The following is a 27,461-nucleotide window of genomic DNA, read 5'->3' as shown; positions in this document are numbered from 1 at the left end:
TCCTGCCAGCCTCTGAGAGCCCCGCAGTGCAGCCGCACTTCACAGCTGAAGTTGGCTCCAGGCTTCTTGCGGGGTACCCCAGGGACCTATTATGGGGGGAGGGGGTTGGAGACTGGGGGATCTATCCCGCCCCCCGACCCGCTTCCCGGAAAAGCGAGGGCTTGGCTGTCCTCCCTCCCCTCCTTGCACAGAACAAAGCCGCTCCGGACGCGGCTTCTGAGGAGCCCCAAGTGGTCAGAAGCCAGACAAGGGATCAGCACTGCTCTGCCCCCTGGCTCCCAAATCTCCCGGTTGACCCCAGGCCTCACCACCCCTATGCGTCCACAAGACCCCGTGGACCCCTGCCATGGTCCCCCCAGATTGAGGAGAGGCACTGAGCTTCACAAGCCCCATCTTCTCTGGCCTGATACCAAGGTGACCCCAACCTTACAGAACTCTTTCCTCCTGCCCCTCTCTTCACACCCCAACTTTCTGCCTGGGAAGGGATAGGAAGGGTGCCAGGGGCTGATGCAACAGGAGGGAAGTAGGTACCAGACCCGACACAGGTACAGGGCAAGCTGGCTGCTTTGGTCCCCCAGAAATATCACTGTAGTTTCTTTTTGTTTTTGTTTTTGTTTTTGGGCCACACCCGGAGGTGCTCAGGGGTTACTCCTGGCTGTCTGCTCAGAAATAGCTCCTGGCAGGCACGGGGGGTGGGGGGGACGACCATATGGGACACCGGGATTCGAACCAACCACCTTTGGTCCTGGATCGGCTGCTTGCAAGGCAAACGCCACTGTGCTCTCTCCGTCACTGTAGTTTCGTCCTTATGTTGTAGAGAAGGAAATGTGTGGGCCCCAAGAATTCTGAAGGTGGTATTGAAAATGCCCACTGGAGGGTGGACCAAGTCCCCCCTCCACGCACTTCCCAATTCTGTGTGTGTGTGTGTTTCTGTCTCTCTGTCTCTCTCTCTGTCTCTCTCTCTGTCTCTGTCTCTCTGTCTCTGTCTCTGTCTCTGTCTCTCTCTCTCTCTCTCTCTCTCTCTCTCTCTATATATATATATATATATATATATATATATATATATATATATATATTGAAACTCAGAGGACTTCTCAGCAAGTGGGGGGGACCTGACTCACCTTTCTGCCTAAAGCCACAGCAGCTCCCCATCACATCTGAAACCCTTGGACAGAAGTGGCCCAGCTTGTCAAACACAGAAGTGGCCCAGCTTGTCAAACTGCCAACTCTCCAAATATGTTTCAAATCCTGGATGACAGGGTTGGCTGCAAGTGACCACACGACATCCAGAAACTTCATAGTTGTTGAATTAAATAATTAACGATGGGGCTGGATGGTGATGGATGGAAGTGGATGGAGAGATTCTTCTCTGCCATCCCAGGCCACGTGGCTCCACAACCCCCATCCAGCCAGCGGGTTCCAGGTCCAGGTAAACGGCGGGAATTGAACTCACAGGCAGGCATTAGGAACCATCAGCTTTATTCATGCCCTATTCACCACATGTGTGTGGCCTATCTCATAACCTTTCAAGCACAGCCATACTTTGCTAGCCCTGCGTCTTAACCCTTTCAGCCATCTTCCCTTTGGCCTCCATCCTGGTCCAAGACCAAAAGAGGCAGAGACCCAGAAGCCAGAGAGCTCAGCAGGGCCGAAAAGCCCCGAATTCCCTAGCTCCAAGGTTTATCTACCTTTTCCAAGACCCCTCCCAGGAATGGGCGGGGTCTTGCAGGTAAGGTTACACCTAATATTCAGTTCCCAAGACCCCTCCCAGAAATGGGTGGGTCTCAGGTAGCTACACCTAGATCCAGGGTCTCAGATAGGCACACTACACATAGTGAGATTCCAGGAAAGCTGGTGGGACAGTTTAATAGGAATCTCCCAAGCTCAGGGAGCCCAAACAGTAGCACAGAAGGAGTACCAACTAGGAGCATCAACTAGTACCAACCACAGTCCAATCAGTCCTCAAACACTGACTTCAGTAACACCATGGAGAGAGAGAACAAGCATTTCAAATGGACCCGTGTAGATCTAAGTTTTTTGTTTGTTTGTTTGTTTTGGGTTTTTTTGGTCACACCTGGCAACACTCAGGGGTTACTCCTGGCTCTATGCTCAGAAATTGCTCCTGGCAGGCTCAGGGGACCATATGGGATGTCGGGATTCGAACCACTGACCTTCTGCATGCAAGGCAAACACCTTACCTCCATGCTATCTCTCCGGTCCCGATTTAAGTTGTTTTTGTTTTGTTTTGTTTTGTTTTTTTGTTTTTGTTTTTGGGTCACACCCAGCAGCGTTCAGGGGTTCCTCCTGGCTCTATGCTCAGAAATTACCCATGGCAGGCACGGGGACCATATGGGATGCCGGGATTTGAACCAATGACCTTCTGCATAAAAGGCAAACACCTTACCTCCATGCTATCTCTCTCCAACCCTTTTAAAAAGAATGTTTAAAGAGCCAGAGTGGTGGTGCAAGCGGTAAGTCGTCTGCCTTGCACGTGCTAGCCTAGGACGGACCATGGTTTGATCTCCCAACTGTCCCATATGGTCCCCCAAGCCAGGAGCAATTTCTGAGTGCATATCCAGGAGTAACCCCTGAGCGTCACTGAGTGTGGCTGAAAAACAAAACAAAACAAACAAACAAAAAAAATGGGCTGGAGAGATAGCACAGAAGTAAGGTGTTTGCCTTGTATGCAGAAGGTTGGTGGTTCGAATCCCGGCACTCCATATAGTCCCCCGAGCCTGCCAGGGAGGATTTCTGAGTCTAGAGCCAGGAGTAACCCCTGAGCACTGCTGGGTGTGACCCAAAAACCAAAAAATATATAGACATATATATTTTAGGGGACTGGAGTGATAGCATAGTGGTTAGGGCGTTTGCCTTGCACACAGCCGACCTGGGAGAGACCTGGGTTCCATTCCTGGCATCCCATAGGGTCCATAGAACCCACCAGGAGTAATCCCTGAGTGCAGCCGGGTGTGCTCAAAAACAACAAAACAACTCAGTAGGGGGAGTGGTGGTGCAACCATAAGCCCCCTGCATGCAGAGCCCCCCACAGATGGCAGTGAGCTGGGCCTCCTGGTAGGGTCTGTCATGACAGGGACTTCGGTGGAGGAAGCCAGGTGGCTTTTCCAGAACGTTCCATGGCTAGAAAGATGCACTTGGGTGTAGCAGTGCATCTGGGCTGCCTGGTTGGTCTTCATAGTGTTTTCCTTCACCCCACCTTCTCGGCTCCTCTATCAACGTGCTATCTTGGCCCTTTTCCAGCACTACAAACCGCGGCTAATGCACATCTTGGCGTGTCGGCGCTTCAGCCATTTAGGTGGATCCTGCCCGCACCCTTCCCTTCCCAGACAAGCGTTTTTGTGGGGGAAGTGCTCAGGCCTTCGGAGGCTGAGGCACCTGCAAGCCCCTGGACCCTGGGGGTTTGGGTGGGGGAGCCCAGAATTGCCTTTCCCTTCACCTGCCACCAAGGGCTGCTCTTGCGGGGCTCCTTTCAACAAGGCCAGGCTGGTTCCCAAAGGGCAGGCTTTACTCAAGCCCTCCATCCTCGGGGGCTGACACCCCTAAGATGTGGCTGACTTCCTGAAGCCCCCAGCCCCCGATCTGTGCAGGCTGATGAAAAGGTGTGGGTGCGGCCGGGCGGTTGCACTAAAGGTAAGGTGCCTGCCTTGCCTGTGCTAGCCTTGGACGGACCGTGGTTCAATCCCCCGGTGTCCCATATGGTCCCCCAAGCCAGGAGCAACTTCTGAGCACATAGCCAGGAGTAACCCCTGAGCGTCACCGGGTGTGGCCCAAAAACCAAAAAAAAAAAAAAAGAAAGAAAGAAAAGATGTGGGTGCAAGGGTCTGTTGCAGGGGTATCCCATGACTGTGACAGTGAGTCTGAATACAGCTTAGAAAGCCTCATGGAGGGCCCGGAGAGATAGCACAGCGGTGTTTGCCTTGCAAGCAGCCGATCCAGGACCAAAGGTGGTTGGTTCGAATCCCTATGTCCCATATGGTCCCCCGTGCCTGCCAGGAGCTATTTCTGAGCAGACAGCCAGGAGTAACCCCTGAGCACTGCCGGGTGTGGCCCAAAAACCAAAAAAAAAAAAAAAAAGAAAGCCTCATGGAGTCTCCTCTTGGGTGTCCCCGAAAATAGAAATGTCCAGCAATTAGCTAGTAATGGGGAAAGCAGAACCAGAGACTGGCCCAGCTGGGGGTGAATTCTCTAGTGATAGACTTGGGGGCGGCTCAGAGGCCAACTAATTGTTTGGCCTGCTGTGCTATTTCTCTGGCCCTGCCTGGGTAGGGGACATTCTCTTTCTTTTCTTTTTTTCTTTTTGGGAGGGGAGTACACCCAGTGATGTTCAGGGATTACTCTTGGCTCTTAACTCAGGAATTATTCCTGACAGACTTGATACTATATGGGATGCTGGGGATTGAACCTGGGTCGGCCACATGCAAGGCAAGCACCTTCCCCAATGTACTATCCCTGCAACCCCATGTTGTCATTGTTTTTGGGCCACACCTGGTGATCCTCAGGGGTTACTCCTGGCTATGCACCACCACTCTGGCCCTTGCGACCCCATTTTTTTGTTTGTTTTTAGGCCACACCCAGCGGTGTTCAAGGGTCAGCCTGTGTTGGCCATGTGCAAGGCAAACGCCATATCACTGTGCTATCTCTGTCCCCAACCCCCCCCCCCTTTTTTATCTCCTTAAAAATACTTTTTGTTGTTGTTGTCGTTTTGGGGCCACATCCAGCGGTGTTCAGGAATAACTTCTGGCTCTGCTCTCAGAAATTGCTCCTGGCAGGCTCAGGGGACCATATGCAATGCCAGGGATAGAACCGTGGTTTGTCCCGGGTTGGCCACATGCAAGCAAGGCAAACGCCTCACCACTATGCTATCAATCCAGCCCTCCTGAGTTGTTTTTAAAGCAGGTTAGAGGGGCTGGAAAGATAGCACAGTGGTAGGACATTTGCCTTGCACGCATTTGATACAGGACGGACAGTGGTTCGAATCCTGGCATCCCATATGGTCCCCCATGCCTGCCATGAGTGATTTCTGAGCGCAGAGTTGGGGAAAATCCTGAGTACCATCGGGTGTGGCACCCGAAAAACAAAAACAAAACCAAAGAAAATAAAGCAAGTTAGAGAAACTATGGAAAGGTCAAGAGAGATGGAATAAAGGTAGGTGCTGGCAGGAGCGATAGCATAGCAGCAAGATACTTGCCTTGCACACAGCTGACCCAGTTCCCCAACCCTGCCAGAAATGAGATCTGAGCTAGGAGCACCCCCTGAGCAATACTGAAGTATGACACACACACCCCCCGAAAAAAGGGGAAGCTGCCCAGCATATGTCCAGTGTGTACAATCTTTGTTTTGAGGCCATGCCCAGCAGTGCTCAGGACTGACCTTTGGCTCTGTGCTTAAGGATAACACCTGGCAGACTTGGGGGACCACATGGGTGCCTTGGCTGACTTGCTGCATCAGTGGCAAACCCCTGGGGTACCTGGTGCTCAGGAGCAGTTTTCCTATTTTTCCTGGTCTGGCTGCAGACCTGGGGATTCTCAGCACAGGAGACCCAGGGACTGTGACACCTGTGAAAGTTTTCTGGCGACAAGACACCAGAACGGAGGTGGGGAAGCCCAGAAATGCAAATAGGTGGTATGTGGTGTGAGGAAGATCCTCTTGAGGCTGTGGGCTGCCACCACACCCGCCATCAACAGTCACCCTCATTTCACAAGTGGGGAAACTGAGGTTTGAAGAGTGTCCTGTCGATCCTTGAGCTGCACACCCTCTCCTCTCATTACATTATCCCTGGATGAGTCCAGCCCCCTGGCGGGGGTCTCTCCCTTCACTGAGCACTGGCCTTTTCTGTGCTGGCAGGAGCTTCAAGTATCTATCCCAGGCCTCAGGAGGAGTCCTTGCGCCCATTTTTCCCCATGTTGATCCAAATCAGGACCACCTAGGCCCCGATTCAAGAGCCCTGAACCCCACTGCCACAGAGCAGCTGGGGCAGACCCATGTGCAATTCTACTCTTGTCCAGGAGGTGGCGTTTTGGTGCAGCCAGAAGTCACTGCAGGGACGTTTGTACCTAAGAGGTTGGGGACAGATGTGGCAAGCAGGGCTTCCTGTCCTGGCCCCCAGAACCGGGACTCCTTTGTTTCCCTTGTTCCTTTAGTCCCTGCTGGTGGTCCCTGTCCAGAGTCGGAGCAAGGAGGAACTGACCTCGGACCAAGATGTCACCACTACAAGCTCAGCTGTAGGCCCAGCGCCCTAGCCTCAGGCGGCTGCAACGCTGTAAGGGGTAGGTCTGGACAAACAGACCAAAGGGTTAGACACCCCAAAGTCACACTTCAGAGGTTCACCTTCATGAGGCCCATGTATCCCTAAAAACGTCAGAGCCTCTTGCACCACATGGAGAGGGAGAAATTGTTCTTGCTTTGTTAATTCAGGTTCTGCCTAGCAAATACAGGAAGGACCCCTCACAGCTTGGGACACTGAATAGATTGTCCATCGGGATGGGCGTTTGTTTGCATGCTAGATTATAATCCCCAGTACATGTAGCATCCCCTATCCCTTCCAGGAATGATCACTGAGATCAGATGGGGTGATACGGCCCAAACAGACAGGTGTGGCCCCCTCCAAAATAAGGTTCAGAACAGAACCTTCTTTGGCCTGGCCCTGTGTTTCTTCGTCTGTTTTTTATTTTTATTTACTGGCGGAACTCAGGAGACCAAATGAGGTTTCAGGATTCGAACCCTGGGGCGTTTGCAAGGCAAACTCTGTACTATCGCCCGGGGCCCCCGTTTGTCTGTTTTTGTTGGTTTGGTTTGTTTTTGTTTTGGGACCACACCAGGCGGCGCTCAGAGGTTACTCATGGCTCTGTGTTTAGAAATCACTCCTAGCTGGCTTGGGGGACCCTATGGGATGCCGGGGGATCAAACACCCTTCTGCTGTGCTGTCACTAGGCCCCTTTGTCTGTTTTTACAGTTAAAACTCATTTCCAAACTTTTTTAATTTTAAAAATAAATTTTAAAAGTTCATTTTCCCTGCTGGACAGCCGCTCAGCTCGGAGAGCCGCACCCACAGACGCACTTGGGCGCCTCGCCTCGACCCGCCCGCCAGGGGGTGCGCCGGGCCCGGCCCGCCCATCACCTGTACGGCCGCGCACCTGCACCGCCTCCGGAAGACGGACGGGCTCGCTGGGCCCTGGGACGAGCCGGAGCCAGCCAGCGCCAAGCGGGTGAGCCTGGGAAGACCGGGGGCTGCTGCCCTTGGGGCTCCGGGTGGGCCAGGCCCCAACTCGGGTCGGGTGGGCACCGATGACAGATGCGGGAGCAAGCACAGAGCCCTCAGGAGGGAAGGCGGGTTGGGGAGAGGTGCCAACGGGCACTGTGGGGGCCTGGGGGTGGGGGTGGGAAGAGGTCCCCAAGAGTCCAGAGAGGGGTCTGGGGGCGCGGCCGCTCCTGTTCCACCTCCCCATGCTGCCAACTGGGCTTTTTTGGAGGTCAAGGCGTGCTGGGCTGCCCCCCGGGGTCCAGGGGAGGAGCGGGAGGACGGGGAGGTCAGGGTGACAGGCGCCAGGGTACGTGCCCCCCTCCGTCTTCCGTCCCTGGGGTGCCCGGACTGGAGCTGGGGAGGCCTTGGGAGCCGGCGCGGTGCTCCCCAGAGGTGGACAGGGAGTAAACAGAAACCGGGAACTGCGGCAGCCTGAACGACCTGTTGCCTCACCCAAGACCTGCCGCCCTGCCCTGCCCGTCCTGGGAAAGCAGCACCAGCCAGGAGACTGGGGGGGTCTGGGTTTCCGAGACCCCAGGACTGGCTTTCTGGGGGCCCTGGGACAACAGCTTTCCAGGAGGGACCAGGCCCTTCCCAACACTTTCCGCTCCTCTGGGTTCTGTGGAGTGTTTCCTAATGGCTTTGAGGCCCAGGGAAAAGAGGGGCAGAACCCCCTTGGGCTAGGTTTGGGAGGAAGACGGAGAACAGGGCAGTTCATTTCCTTCTAGTGTGCCTCAGTTTACCCTGGGTGGCCAAGAGCGGGTCATTAACCGTTTAAGTCTGCTTGCCCTGTTGTCGCTGGGAGAGCCAGAGCCTGGGATGATGAAGAACCAGGGGGATATTCCCACAGATGCGGCACCATGAACTCCCCAAAAGGGCCTGGCCTGCCAGCAGGGATGCTGATGGGGGGAGCCTCTCCCAGCGCTGAGGATGGCTTCTTCCCCTTCGTGATGGAGCGGCGGGGCTCATTCCTGGGATGTGGTCCTGGGCCGGAGGAGCCTGAGGACCTGGCCCTGCAGCTGCAGCAGAAGGAGAAGGACCTGCTGCTGGCGGCCGAGCTGGGCAAGATGCTTTTGGAGCGCAGCGAGGAGCTGCAGCGACAGCTGGAAGTCCTGAACGCTCAACACACTGAACGAGAGGAAGTGAGCAGGGGTGGGGCCACAGCACCAGTGGGGAGCACTGTGGGAAGCATCTGAGCGATGTGTCCAGACAGCTTGGTCCAGGGATAAGAACACGGGCTGGGGGCCTGGAGAGATAGTACAGCAGCGTTTGCCTTGCAAACAACCGATCCAGGACCAAAGGTGGTTGGTTCGAATCCCGGTGTCCCATATGGTCCCCCGAGCTTGCCAGGAGCTATTTCTGAGCAGACAGCCAGCAGTAACTCCTGAGCACCGCCAGGTGTGACCCAAAAACCAAAAAAAAAAAAAAGAACACTGGCTGGAGGACCTAGCTGTGAGCCTGACAGGCTGCTGGCCCTGTCAAGCCCTTTTAGGGTGGACACCCCCACCCCACAGCACCCAGGGGCCCCTGTCTGGATCCCAGCTCACCCAAGGAAGATCAGACATGCCCACACTCTGGGATCCCAGCTGGTCCCTAACCCTGCCTACTAGACCTACTAGACCCCCTCCTCCCCCTGCCTAAGAGACTGGCAGCCCCGCGCCTTGCCACCATGGAAGTGGTCATTGTCTTCTGATCCCACTGTGTGCTGGCCTGACGTGGCCTGGCATCCTCTAGGGACCACACCCCTCCACCTGCAGGGCCTGTAGGGCTCTGTTTGGGTTAGTCCTGTCCCTTATGCTCCTCCTCCTCCTCCTCCTCCTTTCTGGGGGACCCATGATCTGGGTCATTGTCAGAATCTACAGTGCTTCACTGGACCCCAAAAGTCTCCCAGACCTCATCTTTTCAGCTCCCAGTAGTCTTTTGGGTCTGGGAGAAGCCCCAACCTGTGCCCCTGGGCCTTTTCACCTGTCCCTTTTCTCCCTTGGTGCTATGCAGACCTTGTACCTCTGCACCCCTTTGCCATGGCTCTGAGCTCTACACTGCTTGAGGCCATTTGGTCACTGCTGACAGCCTCCTGGGCACAGAAACTAAGGAAAAGCAGGTGGGGTTCGGAGCCTGGGTGGGTCCACAGGTACAGCCACAGGCCCCTGCTTGGCTGCCCTCTGCCTCCAGACCGTCTGGGCTGGGAACTTTCTCTGCTCACTCTGCTTCCTTGGACAAAGCCTTGAGCCCATCTGTGCCTCAGTTTCCTTATCTGTAACGTGAAGGCGGGGCTCCAACACAGTGAAGGAAGGAGCCGAACAAAAACCTGCCAGGGCTGATGTGGGAGAACTTGGTGGTAATTGGGGCCTCCGTCAGCGTCAGTGCTGCCTTCCTGTTTCAGGGTTCCAGTGAGTGGGGGCCAGTCCCCTACTCACCCACCTCTCCAAGCTGGGCATCTGGGTGTGCCCGCGTCCCCCCACTGGTCCAACAGGTTTGGGGGAGGGCAAGCCAAGGCAGGGCGGGGCCAGGATGACAGGGTAAATTAGAGGGAGCTGGTGGGAGCCAGAGCTCAGAGCCCCTGGAGTTGGTCTGTAGTGAAGAGACCATGGGCAGGGGCTTCAACTCCACCAGACTTAGGCGCCAGAAGCGGCGCTCAAGGCCTCGGGCCCAGAAGCTGCGGCGGCAGCCAGAGGTGGGTGGGTGGGAGGGGAGGGAAAGGGGGGCTGAGCTGTCCTTTGATGTCTCTGGGCTCATATCACCCGCTTCCACTCCTGTGAGCCTCGGACTGTCCCTCCTGTCCCCTTCTGCTCTCCCCGTCCTCTCCCTGTCCCTCCATTCTCTCCTTCCAACCCTCCATCCCCTTCCCCCATCCCTCTGTCTTCCTCCTGCCCCCCCAACTGAGGGTCTGTGTCTGTCCTGCCCCTCAGAAGCTGCAGCAAGAGAACCATGAGCTGCGCCGGGGGCTGGAAGCCCGGGGAGCCGAGTGGGAGGCACGGGCCGTGGAGCTGGAGGGGGACGTGGAGGCACTGCGCGCCCAGTTGGGGGAGCAGCGCTCGGAGCAGCAGGACAGTGGGCGCAAGCGGGCCCGGGCACTCGGGGAGCTCAGTGAGCAGAACCTCCGGCTCAGCCAGCAGCTGGCCCAGGTAGGGCTGTCATGAGCCCTTCTCCGGGGGATGAGGGCTGGGCATGGACTTGGGCCCACTGAGGGTTCCACGGAGGGCCCCACTGAGACTCCCTTGCACCCTAGGCCTCCCAGGCAGAGCAAGAGCTGCGGCAGGAGCTGGACAGCCTTCGGGTACAGTGCCAGACTCAGGACCTCGCCAGGGCGGAGTTGAGGACACAGCTAGAGAGTCTCCAGGGGGAGGTGAGTATGGGCTGGTAGGCCCGGAGGGCTCTGGGCTATGGAAAGCACTCCTGTATCCCATATAGTATCGCCCCCAACCCCAGCACCCTCTCCTGTATTCCTCCAGCAACCCCAACACTCCACTCCTCCCAGTATTCCTCAGCACCCACCAGCATCCCCCTAGTATTCTCTATAGCATCCCCTAGCACCCCGCAGCACCCCCACACTCAGCCTTCCCCAGAACCAGATGCTGCAGAGCCGTCGGCAGGACCTGGAGGCGCAAACCCGCGGTCTGCATGAGGAGGTGGAGCGGGGCCAGGGCCGGCTGCGGGCAGCGCAGGAGGAGCTGATGCTGCTCCGGAGGGAGAAACGCGAGCAAGGCCTGGAGGTGACGGAGCCATGGAGCTGGGAGGAGTGTCAGAACAGGGTCAGGTGGGGAACCATGGAGGAGCCCTGAGGAAGGAGGTCTGCTCCTCGCATCTTGGGGTGCAGAAGCCAACAGGCCTTGAAGGAGCCCAGGCCAGGGGCCGAGGGGTCCCAGGAGTCAGGGCAGGTCTGGGGGTGTGGGGGATGAAACGGAGACGGAAGAAGGAAGAACTCTGGAGTCAGTGCTTCCCCTGGGTACTTATCCCAGTGCCCCTAGCTATTAGGAGCAGCTGGCCTCAGTTTCCCCATCTAGAGAGCTTGGTAATTGCATAGTGCCCTGCAGCCCGCAGCCAGAGCGCAGACCGGTCCGGGAAGGCCGGGGCCCAGGGACAGAGAGGACACTTAAAAAGACTGGGGTGCTGCCACGCCCTGCTCGTTAGGAGTTTGGACGGGCGGATGGATACTCCCCTGCAAGCCAATCCCACTCACTGCCAGGCTCACCTGGCCATCGGTCCATCCGCAGTTGGACCGAGCTCGCTCCGAGGCCAGCGAGGCTCTGAGCGCCCTGCGGAGGCTGCAGCAGCGGGTCTCGGAGCTGGAGGAGGAGTCGCGCCTCCAGGAAGCTGACGTCTCAGGGGCTTCGCTGCAGTCAGAACTTGCCCACAGCCTGGACGGCGAGGGGGACCAGTCCCCCCACACGGGAGGCGAGAACCCCCCGGTAAGCGCAAGGCCCGTCCCACCAGCTCCTGCCCCGACTCCTGCGCCGTTAGACTCCAACACCTCCCTGACCATCTCCATCTCTGTTGGCGAACAGATCGCTCTGTCTCCCGAGATCCAGGAGTCACCCAGCCAGCAGCTTCCACCACAGGAGAGCTTGGAGCCCCCCAAGAAGCGAGCACCCCTGAGCACTGCGGAGATGCTGGAAGAGAAGGAGGTGGAGGTGGCCCTGCTGCAGGATGAGGTGCGTGAGGCGGCCGCTGGGTGCGGGGTCCTGCCCACAATCAGTGCTTTTTCTCTCTATGCCGACTAAGTCCCCTCTACCTGGATCTTCTTCCTAACTTGTCACCATTGGTATGCCATCTCCTCCAGAAAGACTTCTGGGGTCACACTCCCAATCTCCAGTGCTTCTCTTATCCTGCCCCCCCCCCCCCATCCACAGCAGCCTAAGGGTCCAGCTGTCTCTCCTACTCTCAGTAGGAGGTTCCCTGCTGCCTGGGAGACCTGGGGGTCTACCTGTCTGTGTCCCCTGCTCTGGCAGATCTTTGTGCAGCGGACAGAACTCCAGTCCCTGAGGGAGGAGCTGCAAAGGCAGAAGGAGCTGCGCGCGATGGAGGACCCCGAGGCGGCGCTAAACAGGGCCCTCTCGGACCGGGACGAGGCAGTGAACAAGTGAGCTTGTGCCAGGGCCCTTAGCACCCCACACGGCCCACCTGGCGGGCTACAGCCCCCCTGGGAACCTGTCCTCTCTCCCGGCCCGGGGTGCTCGGGTCTCAGTCCTGGGGTGGCACCACTTACCCTCCGGGTGCCGAGCACCCTCGCACCAACCCCCCACGCCCACCCGCAGGGCCCTGGAGCTGACCCTGGAGCTGAGCCGAGTCTCCCTGGAGCGGGATTCCCTGTCCCGGGAGCTGCTACGCGTCATCCGCCAGAAGGTGGCGCTGACTCAAGAGCTGGAGGCCTGGCAGGTGTGGGCCGGGGCTCTGGGCTTGGGGGGCGGCCTAAGGGGGGGCTCGATCGTTTTGTGGGCTCGGCCATCCGTTAACCCGCCCCTCGTCCCTCCCCGTCCAGGACGACATGCAGGTGGTCATCCGGCAGCAGCTGCTCTCCCAGCGCCAGAAGGAGCAGAGCGCCACCGGGCCCTCGCTCCGCCGCGCCGCACCCCGCTTCTCGCTGCGCCTGGGCACGGGACCGGGGCGCAGCTTCCTCAGCAGCCTCTTCCGAAGGACCTGAGCACCCACCGAGCCCTGGTGCTGGCCTCACCCTCTCTGGCTCTTTCCGTTTCTGGCCCATGGGGCAGCAAGGGTGGGGCCGTTTCCCCATGGGGGGGCAGTGCCCTCTCTAGAGGACCCAGGGGCGCGGGTGGGTGGCAGGGGCTGGTGGGCCAGAGCGGGCTGCTTCCCCAATCTCTACACGCCTGTCTTTTGGGGCCGGGCAGGACTGGGCGAGGGTATTTATGTGGGGACAAAGTGACTTATATAAACTCCGGTACAGAAGGTGGCGTGGAGAATGGCCTGCGCTTTATTTGGGAAGGGACAGGGAGGTGCTGGCTCAGAAGGACAGGGAGAAGGCACGGTACCCCAGGTTGGTGAACACATCCACCCGGCAGCTGTTGCCTGCTGCAGTCAGGACCTGGAAGCGAAACGGGTGACTGGGGACTGTGCCACAGACAGAAGGTGCGAGTCTGGCACGTGTCTGACCCGGTTTCAATCTCCCAGTCCCATATGGTCCCCTGGCCATCTAGGAGTAATTCCTGAGTGCAGAGTCAGGAGAAACTCCCCAAGTACCGCCACGGGCAGCCCCAAATCAACAAGAAGGAGCGGGCCCTACCTTGCACTCGGGGGCAGCTGGTTGCTGGTTGAGGCTGAGGCTGAGCAGCCCTGGGGAGGAGCTGGGCACTTGGGCCTTGAGTTCCCCGCTCAGCTGCCACTGGTTGACACAGGGGCCTTGGCCAGCTGACAGGATCTGCAGAGTGAGGGGAAGTGAGGTGGGGTTAGTACTGGGGTTGGGTCAGGAGCCCAGGGGAGGTGGCAGGGCACAGACCCAGGTCTCACCAGGTCTTGGTAGAAGGTGACATGTTTCTGCGGTGCCCGCATGGGGAAGACGGTGGTGGGTGTGGAGGAACGCAGGTGCCAGAGAGTAAGCGCTGGGCCGCCACCACAGACCTAATAATTGGGGAGGGGTCCCACAGATTAGGGGGGGCCACAGACATGGGTAGTAAGGGGAGGCGACCCAAATCCCAGCCTGCCCTCTGTCCAGCTTACCATCCAGTCCGAGTCTGTGGCCAAACATCCAATCCAGCGCCCATTGTGGGGCCTCGCACACTCCTAGGAGGAGAGAGCCAAGACTCAAGGGAAACCAGGACAGTGGGAGGGGGTTGTCTGGGGTGACTCTCACCTCGTGCTTGTACACCTCGATTGTCTGGACTTCCTTGGCTGTGCGGAGATCTACGGGGAAAGATCCTCAGACTGTGCTCAGGGCAACCTGGCCCACCCTCTGCTGTCGGTGCCTCCCTCAGGACTCCTTACCCCACAGCCGCACAGCCCCATCCTCGCCCCCCGACAACACCTCAGGGCTCCGCTCTCGCAGGGCCAGGCAATGAACGTAATCTGTGTGTCCACGGAGAGCCCGCTACAGGAACAGAACAGGACATTTGGCAGGGTCCGGGGAGACGCTATGGTCACCCCCTACCCCAGACCTGGGCACACTCACTGTGAAGGTCCCTGTCTCCAGGTCCATGGTATGTAGCTGACAGTCGCCACCTGCCAGAATGAGCGAGTTTTCCTGCAGGGGAGATGGGGGCAAGTGAGGGGCCGTCCATGCCAAGGTTGGTCAGGGCAAGACCCTCAGGAAGGGCTCAAACCTTGGGGACTGGAAGCAACGCGTTGATCTCAGGCACTTCGAGGCTGGTCCTGGAGGAGGAGACTGGGGTCAGCTTGGAGACAAGGTGCCTGCACCCTGCCTGCCCACTGCCCGGGGAGCACTGCTTACCCACTGCTTACCTGTATGGGGGCTGCCGACGCCACAGTTCCTTACAGCCCTTCAGGAAGAAAAGCAGGAATGATCAAGGGGCTGGGCTCCCCAGACCCTCTACAGCTTCAAACACCTTTCTTTTGGAGAGGGGTTTTGGGGTCACTCCTGGTCTTGGGGGGGTGTCCTATATAGTACTGGGGATGGAACCCAGGTCAGCCACATGCAAGGCAGGCGGCAGCCCCAGTACAGACTCTTTACCTTCTTGAGGATCTCAGCCCAGAGCCAGGCCTTCACCTCGCCGTCACCCGCACTGAGCAGCTGCCGGTCCGTGGAGACCATGGTGTAGACAGGTCCCTCGTGGGCTAAAGAGAGAGCAGAACCTGAGTGTTGGCCAGGCCCTCGGCCCAGGCCCGGTTTGGCAATCTGGCAGCAACTGTATTCACCTTGGAAAGTCACCACCGGCTTCTTACTCTCCTCTTTGGCCTCGGAGCTCAAGGCTGCAGATAAGCTGAAAGGAACGAGGAGGAGAGGGAGCTTGAGACAGACAGACACGCTGTGGGCCCGGGCAAGGGGCCAACCAGGGTGCGGGGGTGGGGGGTGTCAGGGGTCGGGTACCTAAAGACTGCGATCTGCCCGTAGTTATTGCCTGCTGCCAGGAACTTGCCGCAGGGCGAGACGCTCTGGCAGAAAACACTCATGTGCAGCCGTTGCAACGTCTGGAACATTTCCATCTGCGGGGTCAAGGGTGGTGAAGGCCGCGGGGCCTGTCGTGGGGCCGACCGCCCAAACCTACGCTTGGGGCGGCTCATGGGGCGGCTCATCGTGAGGCCAATTGCAGGGACTCACCCCCCACCCCGTACTCCTAGTGAGCACCCTGAGGTTCCCCACCGACGTTTCAACTGTCAAACGCGACACAAGGCGATCCTCCCCCTAGGAGCGGCTCCACGTGCTAGCTGGAGCAAAGGCCCTAGAATGACGCCGTTTTCCAAAAAGGAGAAAAACTTTGCCAATCAGGCCCCTAGGGGATTTCGGGGTTCCTCTCCCGCACTCCCACTCCGGAGGTTGGAGCACCCTGGAGTTCCACCCCAGGAGCCCCCCCAAAAAAATCCCGCCACAGGAGTGAGTTCCAAACTGCCACAGAGTCAATTCCCCGGCCGCCCCGTCACAAGTGGGAGCGCGGACTGCAAGTCCCAGAAGGCACCGCGCACCGCGCGCCGCGCCTGGCGGACTACGAGTCCCAGAAAGCACCGCGCGCCGCGCGGGCGGCTCACCTGACCCAGAGGCACCTGCGCGTGCGGCGTGGCTCGCTCCATCCCTCCCCCCGGAACTACAAGTCCCAGGGTGCACCGCCCGTCGGTCCGCTCACGCTTCCGGCCGCGCTCTCCAGAGGCTCCCCCTCGGCGGCGTCTCTCCTCCTCCTCCTCTTCCTCTTCTAGCACCGCAGACCGGCGAGCAGCGACCGCCAGGTGCTACCCCGAGTCCCAGAGGCCAGGTGACCGTCACGGGGGGGTCCCCTAAATCCTACCACACCGGGCCCCTCCCCCACCGCGTCGAATCCAGTCCCGCCGCCGCCGCCGCCACTTCCGCCGTGCGCGCGAGACTTTGGCGCCGCCGCTCCGCTCGAGGCCACGCCCCCTGCATTGGGCACGCCCCAGCCCAGGCCACGCCCCGGAGGTCCCGCCCCCGCCGCCCTACCCCACCCCTCTGCCTGCAGGCCCCGGAGCCCCAATGATCCTGCAGCAGCCCCTCGAGCGAGGCCTCGCAGCGAGGCCCCAGCGCGACTCGCGGGCCGACTCGGGAGTGTCCCGAGGCCTGAATACGAGGTCTGTGTGTCGGGGGCCCGGTGGAGGTTTGGTTCGGGGGGCTGGCCCCCAAATACAGGCGCTTTGACGTGCTTGTGTGCGGGAGAAGATGGGGAGGCTGGTCCTGGTCCGCAAGACGATACACCCGTGAGGGGTGAATCAATCACTTTGCAAAGGTGGAGGTGGGAGGCTGGGGCCAGAGCCAGGTGCCCCATGGACCCCCCCCCCCCCGATATTGGGGAGTGCGTTAGGCAGCAGCTTGAGACAGATTGAGGCTAGGGGGGAGGTGGGGCAGGGAGATGATGCCCCACCTTCAGGGGTTCCTTTTCCAAGCTGGGTTGAGAGGGTTGGGTGCACCTGGCTCTCTTCTCTTCTCAGCTCCCCTCTGCGAGGAGCTGTGCCCATGAGCACCAAGCGGCGTCTGGAGGAAGAGCAGTGAGTTCTGGGGGGTCAGGGCGGGACTTCAGCTAGATGTTTATGGAGGTTTCCCTTGCAGGTTTCCCCTGCTGCCCTCTTAACTCTCCAGCCCGTCTCTTCCCAGGGAGCCCCTGCGCAAGCAGTTTCTGTCCGAGGAGAACATGGCCACCCACTTCTCCCAGCTGAGCCTGCACAACGACCACCCTTATTGCAGCCCCCCGATGGTCTTTCCCCCAGCTCTGCCCCCGCTCAGGTAGGGACTCGGTGGGATGGTCCTGCCGATGGTGAGAACACCTGGAGGGACTCCAGGGTCCGGGGAGCCTTTGCCTGGCCTCATCCTGCTATTTTTAGTAGCAAGCCAGCCTGTTGGCACCTTTAGGTGACAACTCCCAGGGAAATGGACCGGTGAAAGGTGGCCCCACCATGCTTGCCTCAACTCTGCTATTTTCCCCTTTCAGGAGCCCTTGCCCTGAGCTGCTCCTCTGGCGATACCCTGGGAACTTGATCCCCGAGGCCCTTCGCCTGATGAGGTTGGGGGACGTGCCTGATCCCCACTACCGTGCTGCGTCCTCCGCCGGGGACATAACGGACCTCTGAGTGTTACACAATGCCCCTGCTCACCACACAGGAGACCAGTGTGGCATGAAATGACCTGCTGCCCTGCTCAGCCTCTACACCCATCTCCAAGGAATGGGTGGGACGGCGCTCTCGTGCTCGCAGTGCAAATAAAGATCCGAGGATAAAAGATTGCCTGGTGTCTGCCTGGAGCTGGAGTCTTCGGGAGGTGGGGGTGCCGTGTTCCTCAGCAGAGCTTCCCTGGAAAACCGCTGAGCCCTGGCAGGCTGGCTCCTGGCTCCAGCTTTGAGAGTGTGAGTCAGAGCCCCACCTCCACCCCCACAGTGACTCACACCCTCCTGTGCCACTCCAAACCATTTAAAGTTAAAGCTTTTATTAATAAATTCTCCCCCAAATAAATACTTAAGCCCCCTCCAGGGGGCTAAGAGGGCTGTGTTGAGGCTAGCCCTCCTAGAGGGCCAGCCCCTAGTAGGCACAGAGACTCCTGGCCCCCACCCGGGACAGTGTAGGCGCAGGTGGGGCAGGAGAAGAGGGGCATGGGAACCCCTGTGTGCAAAGTGTCCCCGTTCCTTAGTGTCAACCCGGGAAAAGCCGGCTGGGTCTCCCGTTCATGTTCTTTCCGAGTCTTTGGCAGGGTCCCCTGAGGCCTGACCGCATGCCTCAGTGGTGATTCACTGCCCCCCCACCCCAATCCCTCCACACTCCTGCGGTGGCAGCCTGGCCCAGGGACTGTCTGGATGTCTGGGCTCCAGCTAACTCTGGAGAATGAATGGGCAGCGCTGTGTGGGTGCTGCCGCACGCGGGCCTGTCACTGGATCAGCGCCACACCAGGGCAGCCCTCACCGCCCGTCTCCTCGATGGGGGCTGTAAGATAAAAAGGGGGGTCATCCATCAGTGGCCAGAAGACAGGCGGGCTGGGTTCGGGGGTGGGTATTGTCAGCCCAGACACACTTACTGGTAAACTTCTCTCTCCTGCGGCACCGCTTCCAGACCAGGAAACCGGACACTAACCCCAGCACAAAGACCAGCCCCAAGGCGCCCCCCAAGATGGGCCACAGAAGGCGAATGTTGGTCGGGGGCGTCGCAGCGCCTAAAGGCAGGATCTGAAGTCAGACTCACCTGGAGATCTGAGCCCCCCCCACACACACACCTTCCCCCTGCCGCCCCATCTGAGCCCTTCCCTCCCTCCCTCCTGGCTCCCCACAGCCCCCCCCACTCACAGCCCAGGCAGAAGTCGCTGTGCGGGCGCGCAGGGCACGAAGCGCAGTCCATGCACTTGTCGAGGTCCGAGCTCCAGGAGCTGCCGCGGGAGCAGGGGGTGGTGCCTGGGGAGGGGGCGGCCGGTCAGAGGCCTAGCCTGTGCGGGGCGGGGCGCGCTATTCTGGGGGCTGAGGTCAGGGTCGGCCCGGCTCGAATAACGTGAGTCACCGGCGCCCTCCCCCCCTGCATTCCTCGCAGGTGACCGCACGGCCGAGGGCTAGAGCGGGCCCGGGTGGGGAGCCAGGCCCGGGACTGGAGGGAGCGCGGGGCGCCGGCTGCCGTGAGGGTCAGGTCCCCGCATCCCCCCGCGCGCCCGGTGACTCACTCCCGGGCACGGGGCCGACTCGACTCGACTCGGCGGGGCCCTCCCCCAGCATAGCTGGGCACTGAAGTCATCCGATGGAATGGGCACCCCTCCTGGGATCGGGGGCACGGGCACCCCCCAGTCGGCCGGCGACTCGCTCCCGGCCCCTGGGTCCCGCAGACCGAGGCAGCCCGGCCAGCGGGGACGAGCTGGAGGCGTGACCCCCGCTGGAACCAGACATCCCGCCCCCGAACTTTCCCTCTCCACTTCCGAGTCCGACTTTCCAGGACGGACGGGAGTAACGCACCCCCCTCCAGGGGCAGGAGGGGAAACTGAGGCGCAGGCTGCGGATGGAAGTGGGGGTCCTGAGAGCATCGGGCTCCACCCCCCCCCCGGCACCCCGTCCACGTCGCTCCTCCACCCCGTTACACTCGGTCCACCTGGCCCCCGCGCGGGCGATCGGCTCCCCGGATCAGACCTTACCTGGCGCCCGCTCCCCGGCCGCGACGCCCAACAGGGCCAGTCCGAGCCCCAGCACGAGGGCCCGCAGCTGTGGGCGCGGCGGGCTGGGAACCATGGTGCGCGCGCGGTGGCCGGGGCCGACTGTGGCCGCGGGCGCGCCAGGACACACCGCGGGGCCCGTCTCCGCCCCCGCCTTCCGGGGCGGGCCCGAGCACCTCTGCCGGCCTGGCCACGCCCCTTCCAGCCATCAAACCCGCCCGGAACGCCACGCCCCTAGGCCTAGCCACGCCCCGTTTCGGAGTCCCTCTCGCCCCGGGCACGCCCTGCCGGCTCCGTTGCCCAATCATGACCCAGCTCGCTCAGGACGCGGCGTGGTCTCGCCCCTGGCCATCCCCCGGTCTACTCTGTAGCCCCACCCCGTTTCGAAGCCCGGCCACGCCCTGCCGGCTCCGTCGCCCAATCATGACCCAGCTTATCCCGGACGGGGGCGTATCCCTGCCTCTGACCACGCCCCTATTTGCTCTGTAGTACCCTCTTCGCCACGCCCCGTCCCTCTAGAACCACGCCCTCCATCCGAAGCCCAATAACGCTCCAGCTCGCTTGGAGGGGGCGTGGTCTAGTCTCAAGGCCACGCCCACGCCGGCTCCGGAGTCCGGGGCCGCCCGACCCAACCTGGTCGCTGAGGATTCCCCGCCCGTCCGCCAGCCCGCTCGCCCGCCGGCCCGCCTGCCTGCCCGCTGACTTCACTCAAGCGTTCAACCCGAGCCCGGGGAAAACGCCCTCCGGGCCCGGCTGGAAGGGCGCGAGGCCGAGCCCAAACAAGCCGTGGCTGCGGCGCACGGCAGGGCACACCCCAGGGCCCCGGGGCAAAGCATGCACACTGCAAAATTCCAAGCGCGCCGCCCGGGGCAGGGTGGGTTGGGGTTGGGGCCGGAGGTGGCTTCCCGGAGGTCGCCCACGGAGGTCCCCGCGCCGATCGATCTCCCCTGCATGCGTGCACCCCAGGCCCGGACACGCCACGCGGGGCAGAGGCATGCCGCGGCGGCTCAGGGGAGCGTCCACCGGTGCGCACCCCCATGATGCGCGCCTGCCGCCCGCCCGCCCGCCACGGCCCCACCGGGGTCTCTGCCTGCCCCTCCCCGGGGCGGGGGTCCGGTGACGTCAGCGCCGCCTTAAGACCCCCGCCTCCGCCCCCAGCCCCACACTCGTCGGGCGCCTTCGAATCCCAGAGGACCTGCAACAGGTGGGCCCCGGGGAGGGCGCGCGTGGGGTGTGCGCACCTTGCAAGGAGCGGGCCGCGGGAGTGGGGGCCCCTCTCGGAACCCCGACGTGGTCCTCGTCCTGCGTGGCCATCCGGGGCGCAGTTGGGTGGGGGTGGCCGGGCCTTTGGGTCCCGCAGAGGCTCCGAAAGGGTTAACCGCCCTTCCCCCCCTCCCCGGGGACAAAGGCACCGAAACCTGGGCGCCCTTCCCCCACCTGAGCGCCCCTTCCTCTCCCCCTCCCCGCACCTGCGAGGCCCTCAAGGCCTCCCTGCGCCGCCATCTACCATCCCCTCCCCAGGGTAAGGACCCCCCTCTTCGGGAGGGGAGCTCCAGGCAGGGCAGCGGCCAGACCCAGGTACACCGGTGGGACCGAGAGGGCGACCCGCCCCGCCCCGTCGCGTTGCTCCCGCTGCTCCCAAAGCGTTAAGAGAACCCGCCCGCACCACCCAAAATTCCAGCCGGTAGTTCGGACCTGGTCTGGGCGCGGGCTTGGGGACTTCGGGCCATGCGGACTCTTTAGGGCCTCCAATTCCCAGTGTTCCTGGCGCGGGGACAGGTGTATGCCGAACCTGCCCCCCCAGCTTGTGCTGCCACTAGAACATCTGGAACGGAGGTTTCAGGAACTGGCCCAGGGTTGGCCCAGAGGATGGGAGTGCCGGCGGCCTTCGGGTCGGTCAGGAGTCTCTCTGGGCTGGATTGAGTCAGGGCTAGTGTCCTAACGTGAACACAAGATCTTGGGAGTTTTGTTTTGGGACCACGCTGCACTGAGGGGTTATTCTGGGCTAGTACAAGGCAGAGCCTATCTTCTGATCACAAGATCTTACCATAAGTGATCCTGGGGTATGACTCTGGACCAGGGTAAAGGAGCTGAGTGAGCAACCGCTCCCTTGTCTCTATCTGTGCAAAACCCCTCTATTGCTTCAGTCCCTGGCTGTCACCTCCCCTGTGCACTGCACTCCGAGTTTCTGAGTTACAAGGACAGGGTGGCCCCCATGTCTCTGGGGTTCTGTTCCATAGCCCTGCTCTCTGGGCCTGAAGGTGTAGCCGGCCAACATGTCCCTCTATTTCTCTCCTCAGGCTTGTGTCTACCTCGCATCACCACTATGGCCTCAGCTGGTCTGCAGATCTTGGGGGTCATCCTTGCGCTTCTGGGCTGGGTCATAGCCCTGGTGTCTTGTGCCCTGCCCCTGTGGAAGGTGACGGCCTTCATCGGCAGCAGCATCGTGGTGGCACAGGTGGTGTGGGAGGGCCTGTGGATGTCGTGCGTGGTGCAGAGCACGGGCCAGATGCAGTGCAAGGTCTACGACTCGATGCTGGCACTGCCCCAGGACCTGCAGGCTGCTCGGGCGCTCTGTGTGGTGGCCCTGCTGCTCGCCCTGCTCGCCCTGCTGGTCTATGTGGCCGGAGCCAAGTGCACCACATGCGTAGAGGACAAGGACTCCAAGGCCCGCCTGGTGCTGTCTTCCGGGGCCATCTTCATCTTCTCCAGCCTCCTGATCCTCATCCCTGTGTGCTGGACGGCTCATGCTATCATCCGGGACTTCTACAACCCTCTAGTGGTCGAGGCCCAGAAGCGGGAGCTGGGGGCCTCCCTCTACCTGGGCTGGGCCGCCTCTGGCCTGCTGCTGCTGGGTGGGGGGCTCCTATGCTGCACCTGCCCCTCGGGGGGCTCCCGAAGCTCCAGCCATTACATGGCCCGCTATTCCGCCTCAGCTCCCCGGGGCACAGCTCCGGGACCCTCTGAGTACCCCACCAAGAATTACGTATGATATGGGGGGGAGTGGGGACCCCATGTCCCATGAGCAGTGTTGATTCGAAACGTTCTGGCTATTTTTTTTTCATGTGGGGGGAATTTTAAAAATTCATTTTTAAAACCAAGAAGAGAGACAAGACCCTACCCCCCACTGTGACTATTTGTTACTGCTGCATGCAGAACTTCTAGATCTTTCTCCGCCTGGACATCACCACCTTGAGGCCAAGCTACTTGTGTGCTCACTCTTCAGACACCTCAGCGACGCTCCCCAAATTGCCTCCCTGCTCTTCTGCCTCAGCCCACCTAGGGAAGACCCCAGAAGCAAGTCTTAGGCCCACCCCAATCCCTGTTCTCTGCTCAGTCTCCTGCTCAATAAAGCATGTTTTGTTACAGACTTTGGTGTGCTGAGGCTTGGGGAGGGCGGAAGAGGGGGGTTTCACACCTTTGTTGTCTTTGAGCCCCGGATTTGTATGTGGGACCATAGACTTCCCTTCCCACCACAGAGGAGAGAAACCAGTTTACAAATGCATGTTTATTCCCAGGGTGGGTGGAGGCAGGGGACTTCCCCTGTTCTGGGGCTCTAGAAATAAGGAGGAGTGAAAGGCTCACAACCCAGAGGAATCAGAATCAGATCTAGGGTGTATCCAGCTTCCTGGAAGAGGGAGGTTCAGGGGGGAGAGGGTTCACAAGTAAAGGCAGCCCATGAGCTACAGCTGGGAGGAGGGGCTGGCTTCAGACACATCAGGCACCAGCTTCCACAGCACAGTGGGTTTCACCCACCAAAGGTCGAGGCAGGGTGTGTGGCGAGTGCTTCCCCCTCACACATAGTCCCTCTTGTCCAGGCCCGAGGCGCCAGAGCGGGAGGGAATGGAGTAGCCCAGCCTTGGGCCCCGTGGCTGGTGGATCTGGGGTGGGGGGCAGGAGCAGCAGAGGAGCCCCCCACCTAGCATGAGCAGTGCAGCGGCTGCCCAGCCCAGGTAGAGGGAGGCCCCCAGTTCGCGCTTGAGAGCCTCGGCCACCAGCGGGTTGTAGAAGTCCTGGATGATGGCGTGCGCCGTCCAGCACACCGGGATGAGCACCAGCACGCCGGCGATCAGCAGCACCGCGCCTGCCGTCAGCACTATGCGGGCCTTGGCCCCCTCGTCCTCCACGCATGTGGTGCACTGCGCGCCCGTGATGGCCACCAGCAGACCCAGCAGGGCGAGCAGCAGGGCCACCACACAGAGCGCCCGAGCAGCCTGCAGGTCCTGGGGCAGTGCCAGCAGCGAGTCATAGACCTTGCACTGCATCTGGCCCGTGCTCTGCACCACGCACGACATCCACAGGCCCTCCCACACCACCTGTGCCACCACGATGCTGCTGCCGATGAAGGCCGTCACCTTCCACAGGGGCAGGGCACAAGACACCAGGGTCCCCAGCCAGCCCAGCACGGCCAGGCTCATGCCCAGGAGCTCCAGGCCTGTGGAAGCCATCGTGGATGTCTCGCCCAGGGGCCGGGTTCACTCAGATAGACGCGGCGTCACCTGCTGCCACGGGGGTTCTCGGTACCCAGCCGGAGGGGGGTCGTGTCTGGGGCCAGGGCTGTCTTCACATATGAGAGTTTCTGGCCAGGTACTGCCTCCTCCAGGCCCCGCACGCTGATGTCTTTGGTCCCCACCAGACACCGATGATCAGGTCAGCCAAGTGTCTCCGTGCCTCCCTGACCCCCAGCTGCTTGCGGAGGACCCTCCGACCCACCTTCAGGTTGGAGCTCTGGGGCTGTGTCAGTCTCCTGCAGAGGATCCTTCTTGGGTGCCTCCGGAGACTGGTGGCTTTTGCTGCAGGCGGTGCTTTAAAGCCCAGGTGGCAGGGGAGGGCTGTGGGCTGGTCCAGGCGGAACCGAGTGGGCTGGGAGTCTCGGGTTTGGGGAGGGGGACACCCAGGGGTGATCCCGTGACCAGAAAGGAGCAGGGAACACCCACGCAGACGCTGGCCCAGGAACAAAGGACTGGGCAGAGCCCACAGGTAGGGTGATCCGAAGTGGGGTGTGGGGAGGCATTGACTCCAAGACAGGCAATTCATGGGGGTGTCCCTAACCCACTGTCCAGATGCCCCTCCCTGCTGGTTCCGCTTGGTCCTGCCCATCTCCCCCTTTGCCCCCCTCCATGTGGTTTCATGATGCAAACTTGCTAGCTAGTATCGCCCCGGTCCCCCGTGCCCGCCCAGGCCCGGAACACAATCCATCACCGCTCTTGGCCTAGCAGCTCCCACGGGAGGCCCCTCCCGCGCAGTTCCCTGGGCAACAGGTGCCTGGCACCCAGCTCAGGTGGCATTGCCTGGGCAACGGCCTAGAAAACCTTCCCCAGCTGCTATCCGGGCTCAGGTGTGCCCCCCACCGCCACAGGGCAGGGGGCTGTGAAGCTGTGGAGACCTGGGGGCGCTGCACCTGCACAAAGAGCCTGTTGTGAGATAAGCATGGGGCCCTGGTGACAAGAGAAAAGAGGGCGAATCTTAGGACCAGTCTCCCTAAGAGGGAACCAGGAGGTCCTGACCACCAGGCATCCTGCTCTGGGCTCCAGAGAAGAACCCCCTCCTTCAGGACTCACAGATCAAGGACAGGTTAAGAGGAGACAGTCTACATGGCCAGTGGCCGCTGTGAGAACCCGTGGGACCCCCAGAGATGAGCCCTGCAGGGCAGCAGGTACTCCTGCCACCTCAGCCTCTCTGCAGCAGTGAGGATGAGAGACCCCAAAGTTGGGACTTCACCCAGAGAAGTGCCTTTCCTATGGGGTGGGGGGTATGTGCAGAAACAGGATCTGAAGAAAGGGCCCCATGCTTTCTTAGCATAATGAGGGGCTATAGGCGGTTTCTGACTTCTAGGGTATTTCACCCAGGACAGTTCTAGAAGAGAGTGAGGGTCTGATTTGCTCCTGGAAAGCAGGTTGTTCCCCTTCCCTCCCGTGCAGTTCTCGACACCTCCACCCTGTGAGAATTTGCTGGCGAGACTGGATGCCTCTCACGTGAACCACACGTGTGTACTCGTGCCGAACACAGTACATGTGTACACACTAGAGCACACACCTGTGTGCGCAGAGCATGCTGTGGGGGAGGGGAAGTAGAGCAGGGCAGGAGGAGGGGGGGCTTGTCCGAGGCTCCTCTGGGGCCTTCCAGGGCACCAGGAATCCAGGAATCTGGTAGCACAGGTTTGGGCAGGTATCTGGAGGGGCCAGGCCACGCAGCCCTCTCCTCTCCTCTCTCTCCTTCCTTTCCTCTCCCTCCTCTCTTCTCTCCTTCTTTTCCTCCCCTCCTTCCTATCTCTCTTTTACCCTCTCCTCTTCCAGTCAAAACTGACTTTCTCTCTGCACCCTTTGTGGGCAGCCTAAATATGCAATATTGGGGGGGGGCCTCCAGCAAACCCCAAGTTCAGGGATGGCACACAAGGGTCTGACTTGACTTTTTTTTTTGAGGGTCTGACTTTCTAGAACCCCAGCTTCTCTGTTGGCATCCTCAGATTCCCCACTCAGTGCTCAAAGGGCTTCTCCCTGTCCCCCAGTTCCCTAGGACCCGTGGGGGATGGGATGGGGACACACCTTAGCTTCCTCTGCTCCCCCACTCAGCAAACTAGCACCTCCCCCAAGGTGGGGGAGAGTGAAAGAAAGTGCCTGAGGTATCAGGGGAGCTGCCCTGGGGCTATGCCCAGACACTTAGGCAAGTACATACCAAACCCAGCCCAGCCCAGTTATTGTCCCACCCCGGGACACAAATTCAACCCGAGCTGGGACTTGAAGAGTTAAAGTAGGAGTCAGGCCGGAACCAGTGGGTGTGGGAGGCCATTGATATGGAGAGGTTGGTGGGGACCCCCAGGGAGATGTCTTTCCCCCCACCCCATGGTACCACTGCCAGAGAGATGGGGGAGGGGGTAGGAAGAAACTGAGGCTGACCAAACCCCCTTACCCTCCTTCCACCGGTGCTGCAACTACTGACTGGGGGCGGCCTCCTAGCGCAAGGGAAAATACAGGGCCCAATCCCGCCATTTCTCAGCTCTTGAAGAAACCTAGAGGTGACCTTCAGGTGCAGGGTGGAGCCCACCAGCGGCCTGGCCGCAGGAGAGAGGCAGGAAGGGACAATGGTTTGGGTGTCCATTAACTTTATTATCAGGGTCTGAAGTGCCTGCCTCACCGCTGCCTGCGACTTTCCGGTTTGCAGAGGCCTGATCCCAAGAGAGGCTGGAAAGCTACTGAGCCCTAATCCCCGGATAGGGAACAGTCCCCCTCTTCCTCACACTAAGAGGGGAGCAGCTTCGGCCTTTGAAGGTGTCAGAAGCTTCAGCCCCCCGCCCCACACCCAATAGACTGTGTGATGGTGCGTGATGGTCCTATCTGAGTCCTCCGAAGGTGACCTCGAGAGAAGGGCTTGTGCAGGTTTATCTTGGAGACATTGTACCCCAACCCCACACCCCAGACAATGACCAAGTCAGGGAAGGTGCCTCTCCTTGGGCCTCAGGACACAGTGGCCCTTGCACCGGGACTCTGGTCTCTGGTCTCCAGAACGAGAAAAGAATGGGTCACAAACGTGGATGTTGCTTGTTGCTGTTGGCACCCCAGCTCTCGGGGTCCCCCAAGGTCAGACAGGCTTCCTGAGGGCACCCAGAACCAGCAAAGCCAGCAAAGAGTCCAGTGAGAGCGAGAGGCCGCCTTCCCTGCAGGAACAAAGGGGACTTTATTTACACTGTGCCAGGGAGAAACTGTGGTAGGGGCAGGTGAAATGGGGGGGGGGGTGAGATGGGGGGAGTTCCGGGCTCCTCGTGACTCACCGGGGTGCTTCCCAGTCCCTGAGCTGGGCTGACTCCGGAGACCTCGCACGTGACCTGCCCACTCCGAGGTTCTAAGGTTCCAGGTATCGATGACCCAATCGCCTCCATCAGCTCCGCAGCCTTCCTGGCGCCAGCTGGGCTCCGTCTCTGCTTCCAAGACGTGTCTCCCCTGCAAGCCCTCTCGCTCCCAGGGC

The 27,461-nt window shown here is 60.5% G+C and overlaps 6 protein-coding genes across 6 annotated transcripts; 3 read left to right on the top strand and 3 right to left on the bottom strand.

Moving 5' to 3' along the window:
- The first annotated feature begins 8,118 nt into the window (after positions 1-8,118).
- BICDL2 (BICD family like cargo adaptor 2) lies at positions 8,119-12,899 on the top strand. Its single transcript, XM_049768484.1, has 9 exons — positions 8,119-8,400; positions 10,168-10,383; positions 10,488-10,604; positions 10,825-10,971; positions 11,473-11,709; positions 11,806-11,910; positions 12,208-12,338; positions 12,514-12,634; positions 12,738-12,899. Exons 1-9 carry the CDS (start codon positions 8,119-8,121, stop codon positions 12,897-12,899), a joined length of 1,518 nt encoding a protein of 505 aa, XP_049624441.1.
- A 282-nt stretch (positions 12,900-13,181) lies between these two features.
- Positions 13,182-16,027, bottom strand: THOC6 (THO complex subunit 6). The gene is made up of 13 exons (XM_049768494.1): positions 15,911-16,027; positions 15,255-15,370; positions 15,083-15,147; positions 14,898-15,001; positions 14,669-14,706; positions 14,530-14,578; positions 14,379-14,450; positions 14,195-14,297; positions 14,064-14,113; positions 13,931-13,993; positions 13,721-13,831; positions 13,497-13,631; positions 13,182-13,298 (listed from the first exon to the last, which is right to left on the bottom strand). Exons 1-13 carry the CDS (start codon positions 15,950-15,952, stop codon positions 13,218-13,220), a joined length of 1,029 nt encoding a protein of 342 aa, XP_049624451.1. The 5' UTR covers positions 15,953-16,027; the 3' UTR covers positions 13,182-13,217.
- On the top strand, positions 15,997-17,603 carry HCFC1R1 (host cell factor C1 regulator 1). Its single transcript, XM_049768536.1, has 5 exons — positions 15,997-16,105; positions 16,354-16,462; positions 16,820-16,876; positions 16,983-17,111; positions 17,317-17,603. The coding sequence occupies exons 2-5, from the start codon at positions 16,368-16,370 to the stop codon at positions 17,453-17,455; spliced, it is 420 nt and encodes a 139-aa protein (XP_049624493.1). The 5' UTR covers positions 15,997-16,105; positions 16,354-16,367; the 3' UTR covers positions 17,456-17,603.
- Positions 17,604-18,225: 622 nt separating this feature from the next.
- Positions 18,226-19,601, bottom strand: TNFRSF12A (TNF receptor superfamily member 12A). Its single transcript, XM_049768537.1, has 4 exons — positions 19,482-19,601; positions 18,655-18,759; positions 18,390-18,524; positions 18,226-18,298 (listed from the first exon to the last, which is right to left on the bottom strand). The coding sequence occupies exons 1-4, from the start codon at positions 19,573-19,575 to the stop codon at positions 18,243-18,245; spliced, it is 390 nt and encodes a 129-aa protein (XP_049624494.1). The 5' UTR covers positions 19,576-19,601; the 3' UTR covers positions 18,226-18,242.
- A 1,492-nt stretch (positions 19,602-21,093) lies between these two features.
- Positions 21,094-22,491, top strand: CLDN6 (claudin 6). The gene is made up of 2 exons (XM_049768520.1): positions 21,094-21,183; positions 21,800-22,491. The coding sequence occupies exon 2, from the start codon at positions 21,826-21,828 to the stop codon at positions 22,489-22,491; it is 666 nt and encodes a 221-aa protein (XP_049624477.1). The 5' UTR covers positions 21,094-21,183; positions 21,800-21,825.
- An 802-nt stretch (positions 22,492-23,293) lies between these two features.
- Positions 23,294-23,947, bottom strand: CLDN9 (claudin 9). The gene has a single exon (XM_049768521.1). It carries the CDS (start codon positions 23,945-23,947, stop codon positions 23,294-23,296), a length of 654 nt encoding a protein of 217 aa, XP_049624478.1.
- Between the last annotated feature and the right edge of the window lie 3,514 nt (positions 23,948-27,461).

Source organism: Suncus etruscus, chromosome 2 (assembly GCF_024139225.1).
Source record: "Suncus etruscus isolate mSunEtr1 chromosome 2, mSunEtr1.pri.cur, whole genome shotgun sequence".
NCBI classification, from domain to species: Eukaryota; Metazoa; Chordata; class Mammalia; order Eulipotyphla; family Soricidae; genus Suncus; species Suncus etruscus.
Note: the sequence above shows the minus strand (reverse complement) of the source record. Positions and strands in the feature narration are given on the sequence as shown.